The sequence below is a fragment of the Somniosus microcephalus genome, chromosome 3, assembly GCF_052327205.1.
Source record: "Somniosus microcephalus isolate GS21.2 chromosome 3, FLI_Smic_1.0, whole genome shotgun sequence".
NCBI lineage: Eukaryota > Metazoa > Chordata > Chondrichthyes > Squaliformes > Somniosidae > Somniosus > Somniosus microcephalus.
The window spans coordinates 288,479,000-288,502,482 of NC_140989.1; the positions used below are offsets into that span (position 1 = coordinate 288,479,000).

A 23,483-nucleotide genomic window follows, 5' to 3' on the forward strand; every position below is an offset into this window, starting at 1 on the left:
TGATAGTTAGAGACTGTTATAAATTTTTTTATATCAATCTTTTTGCCTAGGTTGGATTCATTGACTATATTGCACACCCTTTATGGGAAACGTGGGCTGACCTTGTTCATCCTGATGCTCAGGATATATTAGACACATTAGAGGACAATAGGAATTGGTATCAGAGCATGATCCCCCAGAGCCCATCCCCTTCCCCTGATGAGCAAGAGAAAGAAGGACAGTATTCCACGGAAAAATTCCAGTTTGAACTCACACTGGAAGAAGATGAAGATTCAGAAGGGACTGAGAAAGAGGAAACCAGTCAGGGGGAAGAGGACATTAGTTGTCAGAGTTGTGAAACAAAGATATTTGTTGCTCTGGAGTCGGAAAGCCAGGAGACTGAGGTGGAGGAGATGCAAGCAGATCCCCTCGCTGAAGACACGTCACCGGTAGATACGTAAATATTCTACAAAAGTGGACATTTGCTTATTGTCACGTGCACAAATTATCTGTAGGGGAAAAACCTATGATGTGGGTTTTAAACCCAAGGTAGACTTTTGCAAATGAAAGCTTACCACTCTGGTTCAGCTGATGAACTAACATTGACGGCAAGATTGGAGGGCCAAAGGTAGATGAAACATTTAGGAGTTTTGAAGTATGGGCTTAATTGCAAGCCATGTTTATTTGAAACTGGTGGACAAAAGTCGTCCAAGATTTAACTGGGGATGAGCATGCAAATGAATGACACAACACTGAGAGATTTTGTACTGCAAGACACTGAAACTGTATGCCAGTCTCAACAATATGAACTAGCTTTTCATGTAGGAAACTGTTCTCTGTTCAGTAAATGATGTCTTAGGACTGTGTGCCTTTTGAAAAATGTTTTTGTCCTTCTGAAAGTGTTTTATTTAATTGAACACAATTTACTAAAGTCCTAACAACTTTTCTACATATGAAGAACAGTGGCACGAACAAATCAATTTATAATTCTTTTCAAAATTGAGAAATTAGATTTATGTCTTCCGGTTCCCTTCATAGACAGAATGGCAATACCTTACAGTTATCTGCAAACTGCTTTTAAAAATGTATTCTTTGGTGCATCTTTACTTTTAAAGTTAAAAAGGGACAAACAGTTCATAGCCTATTTTAAAAGTATCCCAAAAAATTTTTAGTAGTAAAAACATTTTCTCTTTATATCTAGCTTTTTTAAAAATAACATTTTTGGGAGATTTTAAGTACCTGCTTATTGCACACTGCCACAGGAGGAAAGGCAAGTTAACATTGCTTAATGAAAGTTTGATTGTGAAGAAATTATCCCCTTGAAATGTAATTAAATGGTAAGTGATCATCCCAAATCACTACCTAGTCTGTAGTTAAAAGGATATAGGTGAGGAGATTGGGTGGTTCAATAGGTTTGAACACAGCTTTTCACCTCTGGAGCAGGCGTTCCAATCAAGCCCAGACTGATGGGTTGAAAGCCTCCTCTCTCTGCTGGGTCCTAAGTGATGAGAATTTGGGGCAGTCTCATCTCTGCCATGGAACAACAGCATATAATTGCTCTCAAGCCCAGAGATTTGGGTCTAACTTGGTAAGTTGCTGGTTTGGGAGATGAAAAGATTCTCAAGATCATACAGATGAGGGAGACTATTCAACCTATTTTAGTTCATCCAGAATAATTTGAAAAAGACATTTCCCCCCATCATGTTATTTAACTTTCTTTTAAAACATTCATATTAGTGCAGTTGGGGATGTTCTTCTGAGGTGGTTAAGGCCTGCTGTTGAGGCAAAGTAAAGGCAGCTTGCCAATGCATCTGGTCTGTTTTATACCTGCTTAGAAATGTTTAATGATAGAACTGGGTGCCTAAAATGGTAGAGTTACATTTTCCAGAACTGGGATCCCTATCTTGATAGATACAAAAATATAAATCTAAAAGAAAAGGTAGAGACAATATGCTGCTTCTACAGTCTATATCAAATGAACTAAACCCAACTAATGAAGTCCATATTTGCATTATACAGTATTGCTTTTTCCACATTTCTCCACTATTTCTTAATTCTGTGCTGGAAACATTCTGCAATGGCATTTATGTGTTGCCATGACAGTTTCCAGCTTTGCAAAATGGATAAATCGCTGAGAGCTGGGACTTCCTCTTTGTAAAGATACCATTTTCATAAACAATTTTTATAATTCTAGTGTAGCCTTTCAGCTATTTGATTCCAGTTTTAGTTCGCATAATATTTCTTAATCCCTTCAGAACAGAATTTTAGTTTTTCTAAATCAAATGTATGCTGGAAAATTGTTAATTAGTAATACATATTAACTGTAGACATTAATAAGGTGAAACAAATTATTCTTGTAATGAATTAATAAGTGCAATGTCTGATACTTATCACTGAGGGGAATATAGTGAATATTTTTTCTTTCTGCTCTTTAAAATGAAAGCTACAGGATAGGAGGAGGTTTCAGCTCTTTGGTTTCATACATTTTCATGACTACACCTCTTAAGGACTGATATTTTAGTATATGTACATTGTATGAGCTGTGGTAGGCCAGGAACCCACAACACCCTGTTACTATTAATGTTCGACATGATCATCTACATTTTTAAAATGCCTCTTCAAAGGGAAATAGATTCCACTGGATAGTCACATAATTGGAGGCCATTAGTAGACTCGCCAATGCCTCACAGTTACGCCTTGTTCCTCTGTTTATACTTTAAAACCACTGCCCATTGTTTCTATTCATGATGTTGCAGTTGAAGAAAAATAAAATGTTTACGTGCAGGCTGCTTCTAACCAACAGTTTTAAAGTATAAAACATGGCAACAAGACTATATTGGGAGACACTAGTGCACATTTAGATATCTTTAAGTGCATCATGTAGGACTATGAGACTATTCACTTGAATGCACCTACCCTTTAATTTATTTAAATGTATTTAAATTCTTTTATGTCAGTTTATATTTTTTGTTTAGTGTGCCATCCTTTGTACAGCACTGCAAACCACATTCTTAGAACATGTCCTCTTCTATTTAGAAGCGTGTATTTATATTATGTACATACTGTAATGTTTATTGTAAATTATTAATTTATACATTAACATTGCCTGTAAAGTGGTGGTGTTACTGTGTAGAAAATTCCAGGTAAGAGTTCCCTTCTTACTGTTTTTTATTATTGTGTAATATAGAATAACCTGAACAGTAGTGATAAAGAGACATATGGAACCCAGAGATCACAAATATTTGCGTCAAGGTTTTTTCAGTTATCTAAAGTAATCCACCACAGATTACAGTTTAAAACTATTTAATGTGCAACTGTGAAGCAATGTCTGGGATAACTGTTCGGAACTTAAAGCTACAAAACAAAAAATAATTGCAGTCTGATGTCGGTATCTTGTAAACTACATTTAAGCTTTTGGTCCAAATTGTGTTGATAACAGTTCAGCAGATTGGAACGTCTGCATGAGTAATGGGTTTATATGTCTGTTAAACATTGCAATGTTTCAGGTGGAGATTTCCTTAATGTTTTCTGAGTCTCACACAATGTATGGTATAGTATTGTATATTGTGTTCAGAAACCTTTTAAGAGATTTTTATATGAAGCGATTAAACAAAAGCATGAATATATATTTTATGTTCCTTCAATTTTATTGCATTTTGGAAGTTATTAAATAGCACTTTGGTGCTTTTACACTCCATAAGTATAATGCTATGTATTTTCATTATTTTTCCACTAGAATAAGGCTTTCTTTTATTTTTCCAATCATCTTCTGTCTTAATGGTAGTGCCTCATGGAAGGGTATGATTCCATGGGAACTCTCATCACTCCAGTAGCTCACCCAAGTTGCCATTCTTCATGTGAACCTAAAGAGTGAATGTCAGCAAGGTATTTGGCCTTGGAAGCATCACAGCTGAGCCGAATCCTGATGTCCACGCGGACACATTCCAGCAAGCGTCACTGGATAGTGATCAGGAGCAGGAAAGCTGGCTGATTTTTCCACTCTCGAGCCCAGGGTTACTAATGGCATTTGTAACACCGTTACTTAAATCCCTGCTAAGATCAGTTAACCAAACAGAGACCAAAGATTGAAACTGGTAATTTAGTCTGTGTGGCTTAGTTCTACACAATGGATTTACCAACTTAGCCAGTGAGGGATTCTTTGCAACTACTTGGAAAATATTCATCCTGTTTCCCCTCCAGTTATCTGTTCCTGAAGGGTAGAAGTAGGCAATATACTCACACACAAAACAAAACTCTTGAGATTTGAGGGGTTGCCACCCCAGGCTCAAACGCACACACACAATTCTCCAGCCCAGACAGGTTAGGATCAAGGGCAGTGTAATCTTGTCTATGAACAGTAACGTACTTCTGGTGATACCAAGTGAAATAATAGCAATATGCCTTAGGTGCGGGATCATCCACATGTTGGTTTATGTTAATGTACAAAAGCACAGAATGAGAAATGGCCATTTGCCACATTAAGTCTATTACTTCTCCAGATATTGTCTAATTTACATTCTTATAGACTGTACTCAACATATTATCTCCTGAGGAAAAGTTCTACAGAAATTCTTCTTAGTGTGGAGCTTAGCTTGATAATTGCTACTTACAGTTACACTTCCATTATTCAAAGCTAGCCCGTATGGTCCCAGCAGCCCAGGAAACCACTGCGTGTCATGGAGCATTTGATCCTCTTTGTCTACATTTATCCCAATAAATTTTAATTCTATTAGAAACCAGGCATTTTTCCAGCTGCTTTTTGAAAGAGTTTATTGACACAGCAGTAACTGCTTTTGCTGGAAGTTTGTTCCACATATCAACTACCCAGGGGAGCTAAAGTTCTAGCGAGGAACTGTGCGTGCACGGAATACTGAGATAGCAGAAGAGAAATGAGAGAGAGAAGATTAAGAATCATTGGAGGGAGTGTGGTAAATAAAGAGAGAAGGGAATTGAATCACTGCATTAGATGTGTAATGCAGAATGTCGTACTGTTGTAATATATAAGTTTGTGTTCGCAATTTTCTTCATAGTTCTTAATTTCTGCTGTGTTCAGGAAAAAAAGTGAGCAAGATATGAGTGATTCTCCAGGAAAGGGGAATAAGAGGCATCACAAGTCACCACGTGCTGTTCTCACTCATCTCCTGAACAGAACATGGCCTCCGTTTTAATGATAAAGATACATATCCGCCTTTGACATTGCACAAGCTGGCTCTTCTTCAGATTCTGAAGATGGGCAGATGATTCTTTATGAACATCAATGAGACACTGATAAAGGTCCTGATACTCAACCCTCCGAGATATCTGCGCTCTTCCAATCCTGACCAATTGCGCATCCCTGATTTTAATTGCTGCACCATTCGCGGCCATGCCTTCAGCTGCCTAGGCCCTAAGCTCTGGAATTCCCTTCCTAAACCTCTTCGGCTCTCTACCTCTCTTTCCTCTAAGACGCTCCCTAAAACCTAACTTTTTGACCAAGCTTTTGGTCATCTATCCTAATAACTTTTTATGTGGTTTGGTGTCAAATTTTGTTTGATAACGCTCCTGTGAAGCACCTTGGGACGCTTTACTATGTTAAAGGTGCTATATAAATGCAAGTTGTTGTAACTGCGAGGCGGGAAGGGAGCGGGTGTGAGATTTAGCAGCCGGAGAACCTGCCGAATTTAACGGCAGGTCCTGATTAAAATTCTTTGACCTAGGTTTTCTGGCTGCAGTCAGACGAGTAGGCAGCTGGGGAGTGGAGGGGAACTGGATAAATGCGGGTGGGGGAACTCTGACATTGGTAGTCGAGCTGGCGCTCAGACATCGGAGGTCAGACATCGGAGGGAGGTGAGTTGGACATCGAGGGTTCAATCGCCGGGGATCATTCAGATCGCCAGGAGGTTAGTGGGTTTCCTTGGTAGGCCGAAGGGAAGCATTCCTGCTCCTCTTGGCCCGGCTCCCAGGAGTTAAATGTGAAACACAGTTTAAATTTGAGGCAAGCAGCCTCGTTAAAATATTTTAAGGATGGACTTGCCTCCAGCGAGCAAGTTAGTCGCCCACCCCCCAGATGTAGGCAGGTTGGGATTGGGTTTGGCATTTTTTTTTACTGTTAAAGCTGCCTCCCCGCCCCCACACACACATCCTTGGGGATTAGCTCCCCCCCCCCCCCCCCCCCAAAGTTTAAGGTGTAAATTAATGCATTAATTGATTGTATTCTGTCTAGTGAAAAGTTGGAATTCTGGTGAAAGCACTCGTGTGATTGTGGGTTTCCCTAAGGTTCGATAGGAGGACACGTTATGTGGATGATTTAAAGATTACTAATATTTAATTCATAAGGATGTGTCATTGAGGAAATATTGACACAAAGCAGTGCTGAAGCACATTGGGACACTGATGCCCTCTGTTGTTTACTGAAAGCAAGTCCAGTTCTGTGAGTGTCTTTATAGCTTTGGGCCTTCTCCAACTTCCAATAACATCACTGTCCTTGAAGGGTGCCCAAAATGTCACTTAATGTTAATATGCTAATTGATGTATAACATTCCAAAAGCACTTTACAGCCAATTAAGTACATTTTGAAGTGTAGTCACTATTGTAATGTAGGAAATGTGGCAGCCAATTTGTGCATAGTAAATTTCACCAAACAGCAATGAGATAAAAGACCAGACAATCTGTTTCAGTGATGTTGGTTGAAGGATACATATTAACCACGACACCACGTCTTCTTCGAAATAACATAAAAATTAGGAGCGGGAGTAGGCCATACGGCTCTTCAAGCCTGCTCTGCCATTCAATAAGATCATGGCTGGTCTTCAAACTCAATTCCACTTTCCTGCTCAACCTCCATATCCCTTGATTCCGTTAGCATCCAAAAATCTATCTTGGCCTTGTATACACTCAACAACTGAGTATTCACAGCCCTTTGGGGTAGAGAATTCCAAAGATTCCCAACCCTCTGAGTGAAGAATTCCTCCTCATCTCAGTCTTAAATGGCCAACCCCTTATCCTGAGAATATGCCCCCTAGTTCTAGACTCCCTAGCCAGAGGAAACAACCTCTCGGCATCTACCCTGTCAATCTCCCTCAGAATCTTATATATTTCAATGAGATCACATCTCATTCTTCTAAACTCCAGAACGTATAGGCTCAATCTCTCATCATAGGACAACCCTCTCATCCCAGGGATCAATCTAGTGAATCTTCATTGCACTGCATTTAAGGCAAGTATATCCTCCCTCAGATAAGGAGACCAAAACTGTGCACAGAAATAGTGCGTGGAAGAAAAATATTGATTTCCTTAGAACAATAAGCTGCATTTATATAGCTTTTTTAATGTAGAACTATGTCCCAAGGCCCCTCATGGAAACACTTAAATCGAGCCAAGAAAAAGATATTAGGAGGGTTAACTAAACGCTTGGTCAAAGAGGTAGGTTTTAAGGAGGGCCTTAAAGGATGAGTGAGAGGTAGAGAGATTTAGGGAGGGAATTCCAGCACTTAGGCCCTAGATGGCTGAATATATTGGCCCCAATGGTTGGGCAAAGAGAGCGCGATGCACATAAAGCCAGAGTTGGATGAACGCAGATTTCTTGGAGGGTTGAAGGACTGGAGAAGGTTACAGACATAAGGAGAGGTGAGGCCATGAAGTGATTTAAACTCGGATCAGAATTTTAAGCAGGAGGTGTTGAAGGATAGGAGCCAGTGTAGTTCAGCAAGCACAAGGATGATGGTGAGCGGGACTTGGTGTGGGTTAGGATTCACTCGTGACAATTTCACTTGTAACTGTAGCAAACCAAAACCAATCCCTGTACTTGTGTGTGGCTACAACAAATGCATTTATAGTGCACCTTTAACATAGAAAAATGTACCAAGGCATTTCTGAATGAGGTGTAATCAGAAATAAATGGACATCAAGCCAAAGAAGGAGATGTAAGGAGGGGTGCTGATCACTGAGGTGGTATTAAGGAGGTTCTTAAAAAGGAAAGGTGGAGGGGTTTAAAAGGAGAATTCCAGAGCATACCACAGACGCCAGTGGTACATAACATAAGAAATAGGAGCAGAAGTAGGCCATTCGAGCCTGCTCTGCCATTCAATGAGATCATGGCTGATCATCTGCCTCAATTCCATTCACCGGCCTTATCGCCATATCCCTTGATGCCCTTACTAGTCAGAAATCTATCAACTTCTGTTTTGAATATATCCAATGACTGAGCCTCCACAGCCCTCTGGGGTAGAGAATTCCAAAGATTCACCACCTGTGTGAAGAAATTTCTTTTCATCTCAGTCCTGAATGGCCTACCATTTATCCTGAGGCTGTGGCCCCTGGTTCTAGATTCCCCAGCCAAGGAAACATTCTCCCAGCATCCACCCTATCAAGCCCTGTAATAATTTTGAATGCTTCAATGAGATCCCCTCTCATTCTTCTGAATTCAAGAGAATACAGGCCTAGTTTACTCAATCTCTTCTCATAGGACAGTCCCGCCATCCCAGGAATCAATCTCGTGAACCTTCGTTGTACTCCCTCTATGACAAGGAGACCAAAATTGTACACAGTACTCCAGGTGTGGTCTCACCAAGGCCCTATATAATTGGAGTAAGACGTCTTTACTCCTGCACTCAAATCCTCTTGTAATGAAGGCCAGCATACCATTTGCCTTCATAATGGCTTGCTGCAACTGCACATTCACTTTCAGTGACTCATGTACAAGGACACCCAGGTCCCTTTGAGCATCTGCATTCCCCAATCTTTCACCATTTAGGAAATACTCTGCCTTTCTGTTTTTTCTCCCAAAGTGGATAACTTCACATTTATCCACATTATAATCCATCTGCCATATTCTCGCCCACTCACTGAGCCTGTTGAGATCCCCTTGAAGCCTCTTCACATCCTCTTCGCAACTGACACTGACACCTAGCTTTGTGTCCTCAGCAAATTTGGAAGTGTTACATTTAGTCCCCTGATCCAAATCATTGATATAGATTGTGAATAGCTGGGGCCCAAGCACCGATCCTTGCAGTACCCCACTAGTCACAGCCTGCCATCCTGAAAAAGACCCGTTTTACCCTACTCTTTGTTTTCTGTCTGTTAACCAATTCTCAATCTATGCTAGTATATTACCCCCAATTCCATGTGCCCTAATTTTGTTCACCAACCTCTTGTGTGGGACCTTATCGAAGGCCTTCTGAAAATACACCACATCTACCGGTTCCCCTTTGTCTACTCCACTAGTTACAACCTCAAAGAACTCCAATAGGTTTGTCAAACAGGATTTCCCTTTCATAAATCCATGTTGGCTCTTCCCAATCTTACTATTAGTTTCTAAGTGCCCAGTTATTGCATCCTTTATAATTGATTCCAGCATTTTCCCAACTGCTGATGTGAGGCTAACCGGTCTGTATTTCCCTGTTTTCTCTCTCCCTCCTTTCTTAAATAGTGGAGTTACATTTGCTATCCTCCAATCTGCAGGAATCATTCCAGAATCTATAGAATTTTGGAAGATGACAACCAAAGCGTCCACTATCCCAATGACCACCTCTTTCAAAACCTTAGGATTTAGGTCATCCAGTCCTTGAGATTTATTGACTTTTAGTCCCATTAATTTTGCTAGTACTGTTTTTTTTACTAATAATTTTTTTAAGTTCCTCATTCTCGCCACACCCTTGGTTTTCTCGTATTTCTGGGAGGTTTTTTGTGTCTTGTGAAGACAGAAACAAAGTATTTATTTAATTTCTCTTCCATTTCCTCATTCCCCATTATAAATTCTCCCATCTCTGACTGTAAAGGACCTACATTTACCTTCGCCAGTCTTTTCCTTTTCACATACCTATAGAAGCTTTTACAATCCATTTTTATATTTTTTGCTAGTTTGTGCTCATACTCCATTTTCCCTTTCTTTATCAATTTCTTGGTCCCCCTTTGCCGATTTCTAAAAAGATCCCAATCCTCAGGCTGACTGTTTTTTCTGGTAACTTTATAAGCTTCCTCCTTTGACTTAATACTTGCTTTAATTTCTTTTGTTAGCCATGGTTGGATCACTTTTTTCCTTTTGTGTTTTTATGCCCTAGAGGAATATATGTTTGTTGCAAATTATGCATTATTTCCTTGAAGGTTAGCCAGTGTATGTCCACCTTCATACCTTTTAGTGTAATCTCCCAATCTACCATGGCCAACTTGTCCCTCATACCCTTGTAGTTTCCTCTGTTTAGATTGAAGATCTTAGTTTCAGATTGGACTACATCACTCTCAAACTTAATATAAAATTCAATCATATTATGATCACTTGTCCCTAAAGGCCCCTTTACCACAAGATTATTGATTAGCCCTTTCTCATTACACAGTACCAGATCCAGAATAGCCTGTTCCCTGGTTGGTTCCTCCACATACTGATCCAGGAAACCATCTCGCATGCATTCCAAGAATTCGTCCTCCACACCATTAGTGGTAATTTGATTTGCCCAGTCAATATGTAGATTAAAGTCCCCCATGATTACCGTATTGCCCTTGTTACATGCACTTCTAATCTCTTGATTGATACTGTGCCCTACATTACCACTACTGTTTGGTGGCCTATACACAACTCCTACCAATGCTTTCCGCCCTTTGCTGCTTCTTAGCTCCACCCAAACTGATTCCAGTTCTACATCACGATCTGCGAAGCCAAGATTTCATACCGTACCGATCTCATCCCTTATTAACAGCGCTATGCCTCCTCCTTTTCCTTTTTGTCTGTCCTTCCTAAATGTTGAGTACCCTGGAACATACAGTTCCCAGCTTTGGTTACCCTGCAACCATGTCTCTGTAATGCCAATTACATCATACCCATTTACTTCTATTAGTGCCATTAATTCATCCACCTTGTTGCGAATGCTACGTGCATTTAGATAGAGTGCCTTCAACTTTGCCTGTTTAATATTTTTCTGCACTTTGACCCTCTTTACTGTTGGCCTTTGTTTCTGCTCCCTACTAGTTTTGCTGACTACTTTCCTAACTTGCACTTCCAGCTTTGTTTCTCTCTGTTCTGGGCCCACACTTAGGTTCCCAGCCCCCTGACAAACTAGTTTAAATCCTTCCCAACAGCACTAGTAAACCCCCCTGGTGAGGATATTGGTCCCGGTTCTACCGAGGTATAACCCGTCCAACTTGTACAGGTCCCACCTTCCCCAGAATTGGTCCCAATGCCTCAGGAATTTAAATCCCTCCCTCCTACGCCATCTCTCCAGCCACGCATTCATCTGGTCTATTCTCCTATTTCTGCTCTCGCTAGCATATGGCACTGGGAGTAATCCTGAGATTACTACCTTTGAGGTCTTGCTTTTTAATTTATTTCCTAGCTCCCTATATTCTGCTTGCAGGACCTCGTCCCTCTTTCTACCTATGTCGTTGGTACCACGACCTCTAGCTGTTCACCCTCCCCCTTCAGAATGTCCTGCAGCTGCTCAGTGACATCCTTGACCCTGGCACCAAGGAGGCAACATACCATCCTGGAGTCACATCTGCGGCCACAGAAAAGTCTATCTGTTCCCCTTACAATAGAATCCCCTATCACTATTGCTCTCCCACTCTTTTTTCTCCCCTCTTGTGCAGCTGAGCCACTCGTAGTGCCATGGACTTGGCTTTTGCTGCATTCCCCTGAGGAAACCATCTCCCCTAGCAGTATCCAAAATGGAAAATCTGTTGGAGAGGGAGATGGACCCAGGGGACTCCTGCACTACCTTCCTAGTTCTTTTACTCTGTCTGGCGGTCACCCATTCCCTGTCTGCCTGTGCACTCTTTACCTGCAGTGTGACCACCTCGTTAAACGTGCTATCCACGAAGATCTCAGCCTCGCGGATGCTCCACAATGACTCCAGCCGCAGCTCCAGCTCTGAAACGCGGATTTCGAATAGCTGCAGCTGGAGACACTTCCTGCACACGTGTTCGCCCTGGACACCGAAAGTGTCCCTGACTTCCCACATAGCACAGAAGGAGCACTCCACGCTGCCGAGCTGCCCTGCCATGTCCTACCCTTAACTTACTCCCTTTACTGCCTCTAAATTAAAGAATATTAAATACACTAGGGACCTTACTTCACTTTAAACACTACTCACTCTAAACTAGAGATCTTACTTTTACTTTAACGACTGGACTGTAGAAATACTCACCAGGTCCTACTTACCAATCAGCTCCTTCCCTGGTTGTGACGTCACTTTAGTGGTTTTGCAGTTGTTGTTGTTGTTTGACTGCTCCCGCTCTCTCTTTCCTGGGTGTAAAGTAAGAACCAAATCCTACAGAGTGAAATGTTAGGGAAAACAAAGGCGAAGCAAGGGAGCTCCTCCTTCCACTCCTCACCCATCTAACTCCCTCACTCAGCCAACTCTCAGCACTCTGGTGAGGTGGAAGGAGTGCGTTGCACAGGCCAAAGTTGGAGGAACAGAGAGTTTGCAGGGGGTTGTAAATCTAGAGATTTAGGGAGGAGCAAGGCCATGAAGGGATTTAAACACAAGGATGAGAATTTTAAATCTGGGGACTGAGAACCAATGCAGGCCAGCAAGGATAGGGGTGATTCGTGAGCAAGACTTAGTGCAGGACAGGATACAGGCAACAGAGTTTTGAATGAGCAGAAGTTTATGGATGCTATGTTGACCATGAAGGCATTGAACTAATCAATTCTGGAGGTGACAAATGTATTAATTAGCCTCATTATTTTTTATATTTATATACACTAGGTTATTGGCAAAAATAACATTCTTCTAGTTATCATTTTAGTTAGCCGTGACTATAGCAAGTTACCAATTTCAGCCAGTCACATCTTCACACATTGGTTTTGGACTGAATTCCCTTTCTCATGTAACTCCTAAAAGGCTGCATCAGAACAGCATTAGTGGAAAAGTGGGTGCAGATTACCCACTATGTTCTCAGCTGTAATATATGCAATCATCCTTCAATGCCTGCTGCTAGTAGAAGGCTTTGGACCTGTAAGCATCACTTCAGTTTACAAGAAAAGTTGTTTGTAATAATTAAATAATTAACCAGCACATCTGAACCAAATGAAAGCAATCTGACCCAGGTAGAGAGACAGTCACCTAATATTACAATTACAGCCAACTTGTCTGAAGCTGCCTCTTCCTCCAAGGTTCATACTTCTTCATGATTCAGTTGCATTTTATTAGCAAATGTATGATAAAAGCTGTGATTTCTGAAATAAAGAGATGACTTCAACTTGCCTTCTCTTAAAAGGAAAGGTTTGTAATGCATAAGCATAAGATTCTAAGGTTTTTATTAACTCTTTGAAGAAGATGGTGGAAAATCTGATACTATTGTTTTAGTCCTGCTGATAATTCAGTACCTTGATAATTATCTTCTTCTTGGGCAGTCCCTCTGAACCGAGGATGACATGCTTCCACACTAAAAATGAGTTCACAGGTGACTGATGAGTCCAATGCGGGACCTACAGTCTCTGTCACAGGTGGGGCAGACGGTGGTTGAAGGGGCGGGTGGGTGGGGTGCTTGGGTTGACGTGTGCTCCTTCTGCTGTTTGCGCTTGGTTTCCGCTTGCTCCCGGCAAAGAGACTTGAGGTGTTTGGCGCCTTCCCGGATGCTTCTCCTCCACTTTGTGCGGTCTTGGGCCAGGGATTCCCAGGTGTCAGTGGGGATGTTGTGCTTTTTAAAGGAGGCTTTGAGGGTGTCCTTGAAGCGTTCCCTCTGCCCACCTGGGGCTCTCTTGCCATGTCGGAGCTCCGAGTAGAGCGCTTGCTTTGGGAGTCTCTTATCAGGCATGTGGACAATGTGGCCTGTCCATCGGAGCTGATCGAGCATGGTCAAAGCTTCGATGCTGGGGATGTTGGCCTGAGCAAGAACACTGACATTGGTGTGCCTATCCTGCCAATGGATTTGCAGGATTTTCCAGAGGCAGCATTGGTGGTACCTCTCCAGTGCTTTGAGGTGCCTGCTGTACATGGTCCATGTATCTGAAGCATACAGGAGGGCGGGTATCACTACTGCTCTGTAGACCATGAGCTTGGTGCTAGGTTTGAGGTCCTGGTCTTCAAACACTCTCTTCCTCAGGCAACCGAAGACTGTCCTGGCACACTGAAGGCGGTGTTGGACTTCATCATCGACATCTGCCCTTGTTGACAGTAGGCTCCCGAGGTATGGAAAGTGGTCCACATTGTCCAAGGCCTCGTCATGGATTTTGACAATCGGGGAGCGGTACTGTGTGGTGGGGGCAGGTTGGTGGAGGACCTTTGTCTTATGGATGTTTAGTGTTAGTCCCATGCTCTCGTACGCTTCAGTGAAGGTGTTGACAACGGTTTGGAGTTCAACCTCCGAGTGTGCGCAGACTCAAGCGTCATCTGCTTACTGTAATTCGATGACAGAGGATGGGACGACCTTGGATCTGGACTGGAGGCAAAGGAGGTTGAACAGTTTCCCATTTGTTCTATAGATTAGCTCCACTTATTGAGGGTGAGATGGAGCATTGCAGCCAGGAAGATCGAGAAGAGCCTTGCTTGACCCCAGTCCGTACGTGAATTGGGTCTGTGGTGGATCCGTTGGTCAGGATCACGACTTGCATGTCGTCGTGAAGCAGGTGGAGGATGGTGACAAATTTTTGAGGACAGCCGAATTTGAGGATGACACTCCATAATTCCTCACGGTTGACAGTGTTGAAGGCCTTTGTGTGGTCAAAGTAGGCCATGTACAGCAGTTGGTGCTGTTCTCTGCATTTCTCTTGTAGTTGACGTCCGGTGAGGATCATATCCATTGTGCCCCTTAGTGGGCGGAATCCGCATTGATAATATTAAACTTCCAGAAGAAAATAGATGAGCATTGCTGTTGTTGCTGCCAAACAGATTCAGACCTGGAACTAAATCTTGACTTACACCGTTCATGGTGTATGAGGTGGGAGGATGAAAGTTAATTCATGGAAAGTTATTGGCATATATTAGCTGTCATTTTTGAGATGATCAATAATGTGCTTCCCATTTTAAAAAAAATAATGTTTCTCTTCTCTCTTCCTCGCCCCTACCACCACAATATTTTGCTGATTATGTCTATCTTTTTCTACACCTCTGCTGTTTCCAGGGGTGGAAACCAGGTAAGTTCAGACTTTGACCTTTCCGGTACCATTTGGCTTTCTGTATCTTGCTACAGGAGCTCCTGGTCACAGAAACCTACAATTGTGCTGTGGTATATCAGTTATGTACTTCCGGGAATGGGATTGGAGGTTACAGGGATAGATATAGAGTGACATGAATAGCAATATGTTAGAACTGCCTGTGCTTATGGTCTTGTCGAGGCTTCCACAAATTCATCCTATGCAACAGACCAAAAATTAGGTCATCGCTCACTGCTTTTGCTGGGATTTGAAGAGAATGTCTGCCACCCTTTGACATCCAAATAAACATTTGCCATCAAATGTTATCTCCTGCATAGTTGTCTGATAGTTCAGTAACTAAAGACACCGCCCAGTGTGGTATTGAGCTAAACAGACCAGGAAGGTTCCAGGTATGGTTCTAGATCTCTACTAAAGTATTTACTTTTACCTGGAGCAGTAGAGTAGGGCTGTCACAATTGACCTCTGCGTACCTTTTGCTCCCTCTTTCTGTTTGCTGTTGCGAATGTCTCCAAGTTTCTATGTCTAATCTTTTGTTAAAGGCTAAGATAAATTGAAGGACGATGACCAATTTGTATTAGATTTTAAGTGGACACTTGGATCTGTTGGGGAATAGATTGTGTGGGAGTTGATGTATACAATAGAATGAGTGGCAGTGGAAGATTTGGGATTGGAATGGGTGGTTTGAGGGTTGTCAGTATTAGAGCACTTTGAGCACGCTGGAGAGGAGGGGCTGTTGATAAGGGAGGGGATGAGGTGCGGCATCTATCGGAGAAGGCTGGGGTCTGCAGGGAGGAGAGTGGGGCCCGGTGACATTCAGAAGACCGGAATCTGGGAGTAGTTATGAAGAAGAAACTGGGATCTGCAATACTAGTTAAATTTGTCCCCACAGAAACCCCTAAAAGGGAGTGAACAGTAAGATCCAGAATCATGGATCCTCCTGAGCAGAGACAGCTTATGGCTCAGGATGCTTGGAAATAGGCTGGCAGCAAAAATACAGATTAAAGAAAGGGGGATGAATGCTGATTTTGGGGGGTGAGGGGTGGGGTGGGTGGTCCAGTAAATCAATACATTGGAAAGTGGCAGCACAAGTGCTGCAGAGAGAATGCAGCTGCTGGTGTTTATACAATCATTAAATCATAGAATAGTACAACCCAGAAGGAGGCCATTCGGCCCATCGAGTCTGCGCCAGCTCTTTCGAACAGCAATCCAGTTAGTCCCACTCCCCAGCTCTTTCCCCATATCCCTGCAATTTTTTCTCCTTCAAGTGTTTATCCAATTCCCTTTTGAAGGCTACTATTGAATCTGTTTCCACCACCCTATCAGGCAGTGCATTCCAAACCCTAACCACTCATTGCCTAAAAAAGTTGACTATAGGTACTAGAATCATAGAATGGTTACAGGACGGAAGAAGGCCATTCAGCCTATCGTGCCCGTGCTGGCTCACTGCAAGAGCTCTTCAGCTAGTCCCACTCCCCCGCCCTTTCCCCGTAGCCCTGCAAATTTTTTCCCCTCAGGTACTTATCCAACTCCCTTTTGAAAGCCGTGATTGAATCTGCCTCCACCACCCTTTCAGGCAGTGCAATCCAGATCATAACCACTCACTGCGTAAAAACGTTTTTTCTTATGTCGCTATTGGTTCTTTTGCCAATCACCTTAAATCTGTGTCCTCTGATTCTCGACCCCGCTGTCAATGGCCTCTACTAAAATAAATCTATGGTGCTAGTTTATTATGTGATCAAAAATAATAGTGAACAAAGCTCGAGGGATTTGGGGTTAATAGTGAGTTTGAGGCCCTTAAGTACAGTGCTAAATATTTATTTATACTTCATAAATATTTAAAAGTGTCCATTGTTTTACCTATTGCCTAAGTTATTTAACGTACCAGCTGATATTCTTTATCCTCTCCTCCCCACCCCTTCCCCGGATCGCAGGCAAAGCCTCTCCTCCCCTGCCCCTACCCCCGATCACAGCCAGAGCCTCTGTATTTGTATTGGAGAAGGCATTGGCAGCTGGCATAGAAAAAATGCCATTGTGCTAATTTGAACCTCGCAATAAACTTCACATAGCCCAGTGTGGGCAGATGGTGTTATAAATAATAATTCACTGGTGTTCACTTGTCACTTAGTGAATTGGCACAACTTTTTAAACCTCCACACAAAACCACCTGAAAGAAGCAATTTCCATAGTTGAATTATATTTCCGCATTGACTAGAATGAGTCACCTGATGGATCTGTTGGGGAATAGATTGTGTGGGAGCTGATGTATACAATAGAATGAGTGGCAGTGGAAGATTTGGGATTGGAATGGGTGGTTTGAGGGTTGTCAGTATTAGAGCGCTTTGAGCACTCTGGAGAGGTGTGGGCTGTTGATAAGGGAGGGGATGAGGTGCGGCATCTATCGGAGAAGGCTGGGGTCTGCAGGGAGGAGAGTGGGGCCCGGTGACATTCAGAAGACCGGAATCTGGGAGTAGTTATGAAGAAGAAACTGGGATCTGCAATACTAGTTAAATTTGTCCCCACAGAAACCCCTAAAAGGGAGTGAACAGTAAGACCCAGAATCATGGATCCTCCTGAATAGAGACAGCTTATGGCTCAGAATGCTTGGGAATTAATGGGAATGGTTTTGTCACAGTCACTCAGTCATGGCACTGCTCTGTGTTGTAGACATTTTATTCCTCTCTCTCCCTTGCAATTGGATGCACAATTGCAAGGAACAAATTAAATAGTTCTGCTGTCTGCTAATTAAAATTAAAGCTTTTGCTAGCAAAGTAAGTTATGATTATATACTGCCTAGTTCCTGTGTGACACTTTACAATCACGGATCTTTGAAATCTATTGTAAAATATTTGCTACTTGCATAATATAATTGAAACCCATAATCAGCATTACCACACACATTAGTAGCAATATTCATCTAAGTGAATGCATTGGTGTCAGGTTTGTTCATTACTGACCTAAGCATGCACCCACACAATGAAGAAGGCGGTGAGCTGATAATAGATTGCCATTGTTTTTTCGTGGTTGAAGAACCCATAAATCACTAGGACCACAGACACAAGTGAATTATTTCAGTTAGTGAGGGGAATGGCCAATCCCATGCTGTAAATTCCAACATATTGGTAATGTTGCTTCAAGAGTGTCCTAGTGTTGTTTTATTCTGTTTAGTTTTTTGGTAATCTATATGCTTCATTTAAATTTATAATGAGAGAGAAAAGGTTCAAACCAGTTGTGCAGAAAGTAAAAGTTCAAACCTTCACATCTTGCAGTTCTCATCAGCAAAGGTAAACCAAAAGTCTTCTATAGGTATATAAATAGTAAACAGGTAGTAAGAGGAGGAGTGGGGCCGATAAGGAACAAAAAGGAGACATACGCATGGAGGCAGAGGGTATGGCTGAGGTACTAAATGAATACTGTGCATCTGTCTTCACCAAGGAAGAAGATGCTGCCATAGACATAGTGAAGGAGGAGGTAGAGGAGATACTGGATGGGATAAACATTGATAGGAGGTACTAGAAAGGGTGGCTGTACTTAACGTAGATAAGTCACCAGGACTGGATGGGATGCATCCTACGATGCTGAGGGAAGTAAAAGAGGAAATCGCGGAGGTACTGGCCATAATCTTCCAATCCTCCTTAGATACGGGGGTAGTGCCAGAGGACTGGAGAATTGCAAATGTTACACCCTTGTTCAAAAAAGGGTGTAAGGATAAACCCAGCAACTACAGGCCAGCCAGTTTAACCTCGGTAGTGGGGAAGCTTTTAGAAACAATAATCAAGGACAAAATTAACAGTTACTTGGACAAGTGTGGATTAATTAAGGAAAGCCAGCACAGATTTGTTAAAGGCAAATCGTGTTTAACCATGGGACTAGCTGAAGTGCTCTTGCAGAGTGGCAGCACGGGCTTGATGGGCCGAATGGCCTTCTTCCGTGCTGTAACCATTCTTTGATTCTATAAGGCATATTTTAAGGAATCCCCAAATTACTTTATAACAGCATTAGAAAAAGCAAGATGAACCAAATGGAAAATGGAGTTACAGGGTGTGTGTCTGACGCTACAGTGTCTGTAAAACATGAGCCACTGAAGCACGATCAGATCCGCAGATTCACTGCCAGTGCCAGACCTAAAACCACAGACTGTAACTGCGATGGTGATTATCTGCAGGCCACCATGTGCCCTGCCAAGGGTGTACTCTACGGAGCTGCTGGAATAGCAACCATATTGCAAAAGTTTGCAGATCTCAGAAACCGAGGGAACTCCTGAGAAAATTCAGAGTTTGAATTAAGATGAGTCAGCTCCTTCAGATCAAGAATGACCTCCAATGGTGATAAACAAAGTTCTGCTGCATTAATCATTTTCTCTCTCTGTGTCTTTGTTGTCTTTCCTCTGTCCTGTGCTTTTGTCCCTCGCCCACCCCAAACCCCCCAACACAACTAAAAAACACCACCTCAAAGTTCATCGACCTGAAACGTTAACTCTGTTTCTCTCTTCACAGATGCTGCCTGACCTGCTGAGTGTCTCCAGCATTTTCTGTTTTTACCTCAATTTCTTAGGTGTTTGTGCCAACCCACTTAGTGCACAATGAACTATTGTAACTGACTCGCTATCACTCGTCAAAATCTACTTGTGGAATTTGGGCTGATTTAGGGTAAATTAGTTTTTAAAATCTTGTGTGAATTTTTGCTGATCATATTGAAGGAAGTTCTGTCTATCCCTCAATAATGTTCCTCTGCTCCAGCCTGAAGCGCACCCCTATAATAGATTATCCATTTCTCACACCAGTCATCCTGCAGGCTCTGAGTGAGATGGGCAATTTTATGTCCATGCTCTTTGGGAACTGGGTTCAGATAGACCAAAGTCATTTTACCCTATTGGTTTGGGCTGGATTTGAATGCAATTTCCGGATGTGCAAGGCTTGTGGCTAAACCATTTCACCGTCCAATACCCTGATTAGTTTCCATAATATAGAAGCAAGCCTGCTGCGACAATCTGGTTGGACCTACCCACATGTGCAAAAATACAATATAAGCTGGAGGCCAGGGTAGAAGAGGAAATGTGGGAATGATAGAATATTCTGTAGTTTTGTTTGACCTTTTGAGGGCTCTAATTACTTGCGCAAGACTTTCCCTAAGGAGATTAGAACATGAACATGTCTTTTTAGCCACGGCTGCGAACCATCTGCATTCAGACTAGACAACTTGCTTTTTGGGTCCCTGCCCATGTAGTGGCTCCTCAAATTAATTGACTCTCTTTCCAGTTTTCTAGTGATCTGCCTCTTCAGCACATGTGCCCCCTCCCCGCCCCCAGCTTGAAGCTTGGAGAAGCAGCAGGACAATGGCGGATTTCCAGCCTCTCCAGCAGATCTTTGCCAGTTTATCAGCTTTGGACTTTGAAGCATTGCCCACCTCTGATCAACCCCGCTCACTGGCTGCTCTCTGAAGCTGTACGTCCTGCTGGTGTTCAGTGAACTTATAACATATCTCCTGACTCATTTGAACATGGTAGCTATGTTATGTGCCATCAGAGCTTTGAACAGGAGTTGCAGCTGCCAAAAGCAGCCAGTTAGCCTGGGGGTACTAGAACAAAAGGCCACAAGGGGTGAGATTGACTGGAAGGGGAGAAGAAAGGGTGAAGAGACAAAGGCTGAGGAGAGATGGGAAGGGAACAACAACAACTTGTATTTATATAGCACCTTTAATATAGTAAAACGCCCCAAGGCACTTCACAGGAGTATTTTAAGACACAATTTGACACTGAGCCACATAAGGAGATATTAGGGCAGATGACCAAAAGCTTACATAGAAACATAGAAACATAGAAGATAGGCGCAGGAGTGGGCCATTCGGCCCTTCGAGCCTGCTCCACCATTCAATGAGATCATGGCTGATCATCCAAATTCAGTACCCTGTCCCTGCCTTCTCCCCATATCCCTTGATCCCTTTAGCCTTAAGAAATATATCCAACTCTTTCTTGAATATATTTAATGAACTGGCCTCCACCGCCCTCTGTGGCAGAGAATGCCACAGGTTCACCACTCTCTGGGTGAAGAAATTCCTCCTCATTTCAGTTCTAAATGTCCTACCCCTTATCCTTAGACTATGACCCCTGGTTCTGGACTCCCCGACCATCGGGAACATCCTTCCAGCATCTAGTCTATCAAGGCCTGACAGAATTTTATAGGTTTCGATGAGATCCCCTCTCAATCTTCTAAACTCCAGTGAGTATAAGCCCAATCGACACAATCTCTCCTCATACGTCATTCCTGCCATCCCAGGTATCAGCCTGGTGAATCTTCGCTGCACTCCTTCCATGGCAAGAACGTCCTTCCTCAGATAAGGCGACCAAAACTGCACACAATACTCAAGGTACGGTCTCACCAAGGCCCTGTACAACTGTAACAAGACATCCTTGTTCCTGTACTCGAACCCTCTTGCTACGAAGGCCAACATACCATTTGCCTTCTTAACCGCCTGCTGCACCTGCATGCTTACCTTCAGCAACTGGTGCACAAGAACACCCAGGTCTCTTTGCACTTCCCCTTCTCCCAATCTATTGCCATTCAAATAATAATCTGCCTTCCTGTTTTTGCCACCAAAGTGGATAACCTCACATTTATCCACATTATAGTGCATTTGCCATGTTTCTGCCCAATCACCTAACCTGTCCAAATCGTACTGGAGTTTCATGACATCCTCCTCACAGCATAGCCTCCCACCCAGCTTTGTGTCGTCTGCAAATTTGGAGGTATTACATCCAATTCCCTCATCCAGATCATTAATATATATTGTGAACAGCTGGGGTCCTAGGAGCGATCCTTGCGGTACCCCACTAGTCACTGCCTGCCACTCGGAAAACGACCCGTTTATTCCAACTCTTTGCTTTCTGTCCGCCAACCAGTGCTCTATCCAAGTCAATACCTTGCCCCCAATCCCATGTGCCTTAACTTTACACGCTAATCTCTTATGTGGGACCTTATCGAAAGCCTTCTGAAAGTCCAAATACACCACATCCACTGTTTCTCCCTTATCTATTTTACCAGTTACATCCTCAAAAAATTCCAGTAGATTAGTCAAGCATGATTTACTTTTTGTAAATCCATGTTGACTTTGTCCGATCCTGTCACTGCTTTCCAAGTGCTCTGCTATTACATCTTTTATAATGGACTTTAGCATTTTCCCCACTACCGATGTCAGGCTTACCGGTCTATAATGCCCCACTTTTTCTCTGCCACCTTTTTTGAATAGTGGGGTAACATTAGCTACCCTCCAATCCATGGGTACTGTTCCAGAGTCTATTGAGTTCTGGAAGATGACCAGCAATGCATCTACTATTTCTAGGACCACTTCCTTAAGTACCCTGGGATGTAGATTATCAGGCCCTGGGGATGTATCGGCCTTCAGTCCCATCAATTTTCCTAACACCATTTCCCTACAAATACTGATTTCTTTCAGTTCCACCCTTTCATCAGACCCTATGTTCCCCGGTATTTCTGGGAGGTTATTTGTGTCCTCCTTTGTGAAGACAGAACCAAAGAATGTATTTAATTGGTCTGCCATTTCTTTGTTCCCCATTATAAATTCCCCCGATTCTGACTGCAAGGGACCTACGCTTGACTTCACCAATCTTTTTCTCTTCACATATCTATAAAAGCTTTTACAGTCAGTTTCTATGTTCCCTGCTAGCTTACTCTCATATTCTATTTTCCCTTTCTTAATTAATCCCTTTGTCCTCCTTTGTTGAATCTTAAATTGCTCCCAATCCTCAGGATTATTGCTTTTTCTGGCCAATTTTTATGTCCTCTCCTTGGATCTTATGCTGTCCCTAATTTCCCTTGTTAGCCACGGTTGAGTCACCTTTTTTGTTTTATTTTTATGCCAAACTGGGATGAACAACTTCTGTAGTTCATCCATTCGGTCTTTGAATGTTTGCCATTGCCTATCCACCATCAACCCTTTGAGTGCCATTCCCCAATCAATCCTATCCAACTCGCTCCTCAGACCATCGTAGTTTCCTTTATTTAAATTGAGGACCCTAGTTTCTGAGTCAACTACTTCATTCTCCATCTTAATGAAGAATTTGATCATATTATGATCGCTCCGACCCAAGGGGCCTCGTACAACAAGATTGCTAATTAATCCATTCTCGTTACATAATACCCAGTCTAAGATGGCCTGATCTCTGGTTGATTCCTCGACATATTGGTCCAGGAAACCATCCCGTAAACACTCCAGGAATTCCTCCTCCACAGTATTGTTACTAATTTGGTTAGCCCAATCTATATGTAGATTAAAGTCACCCATGATGACTGCTGTGCCCTTATTGCACGCCTCTTTAATTTCCCTTTTAATGCCATCCCCAACCTCTGCCTTACTGTTTGGAGGTCTATATACCACTCCCACTAATGTTTTTTTCCCCTTAGTATTTCTCAATTCTACCCAT

The 23,483-nt window shown here is 42.6% G+C and overlaps 1 protein-coding gene across 1 annotated transcript in view; it reads left to right on the top strand.

The window, feature by feature from the left end:
* Positions 1-3,679, top strand: part of pde4ba (phosphodiesterase 4B, cAMP-specific a) — a 321,113-nt gene extending 317,434 nt beyond the window's left edge. Inside the window, exon 15 of the mRNA XM_085982714.1 lies at positions 51-3,679. Coding sequence (XP_085838840.1) covers positions 51-440 — 390 coding nt within the window. The 3' untranslated portion in view covers positions 441-3,679. The remainder of the gene's footprint in view (positions 1-50) is intronic.
* Positions 3,680-23,483: the final 19,804 nt, after the last annotated feature.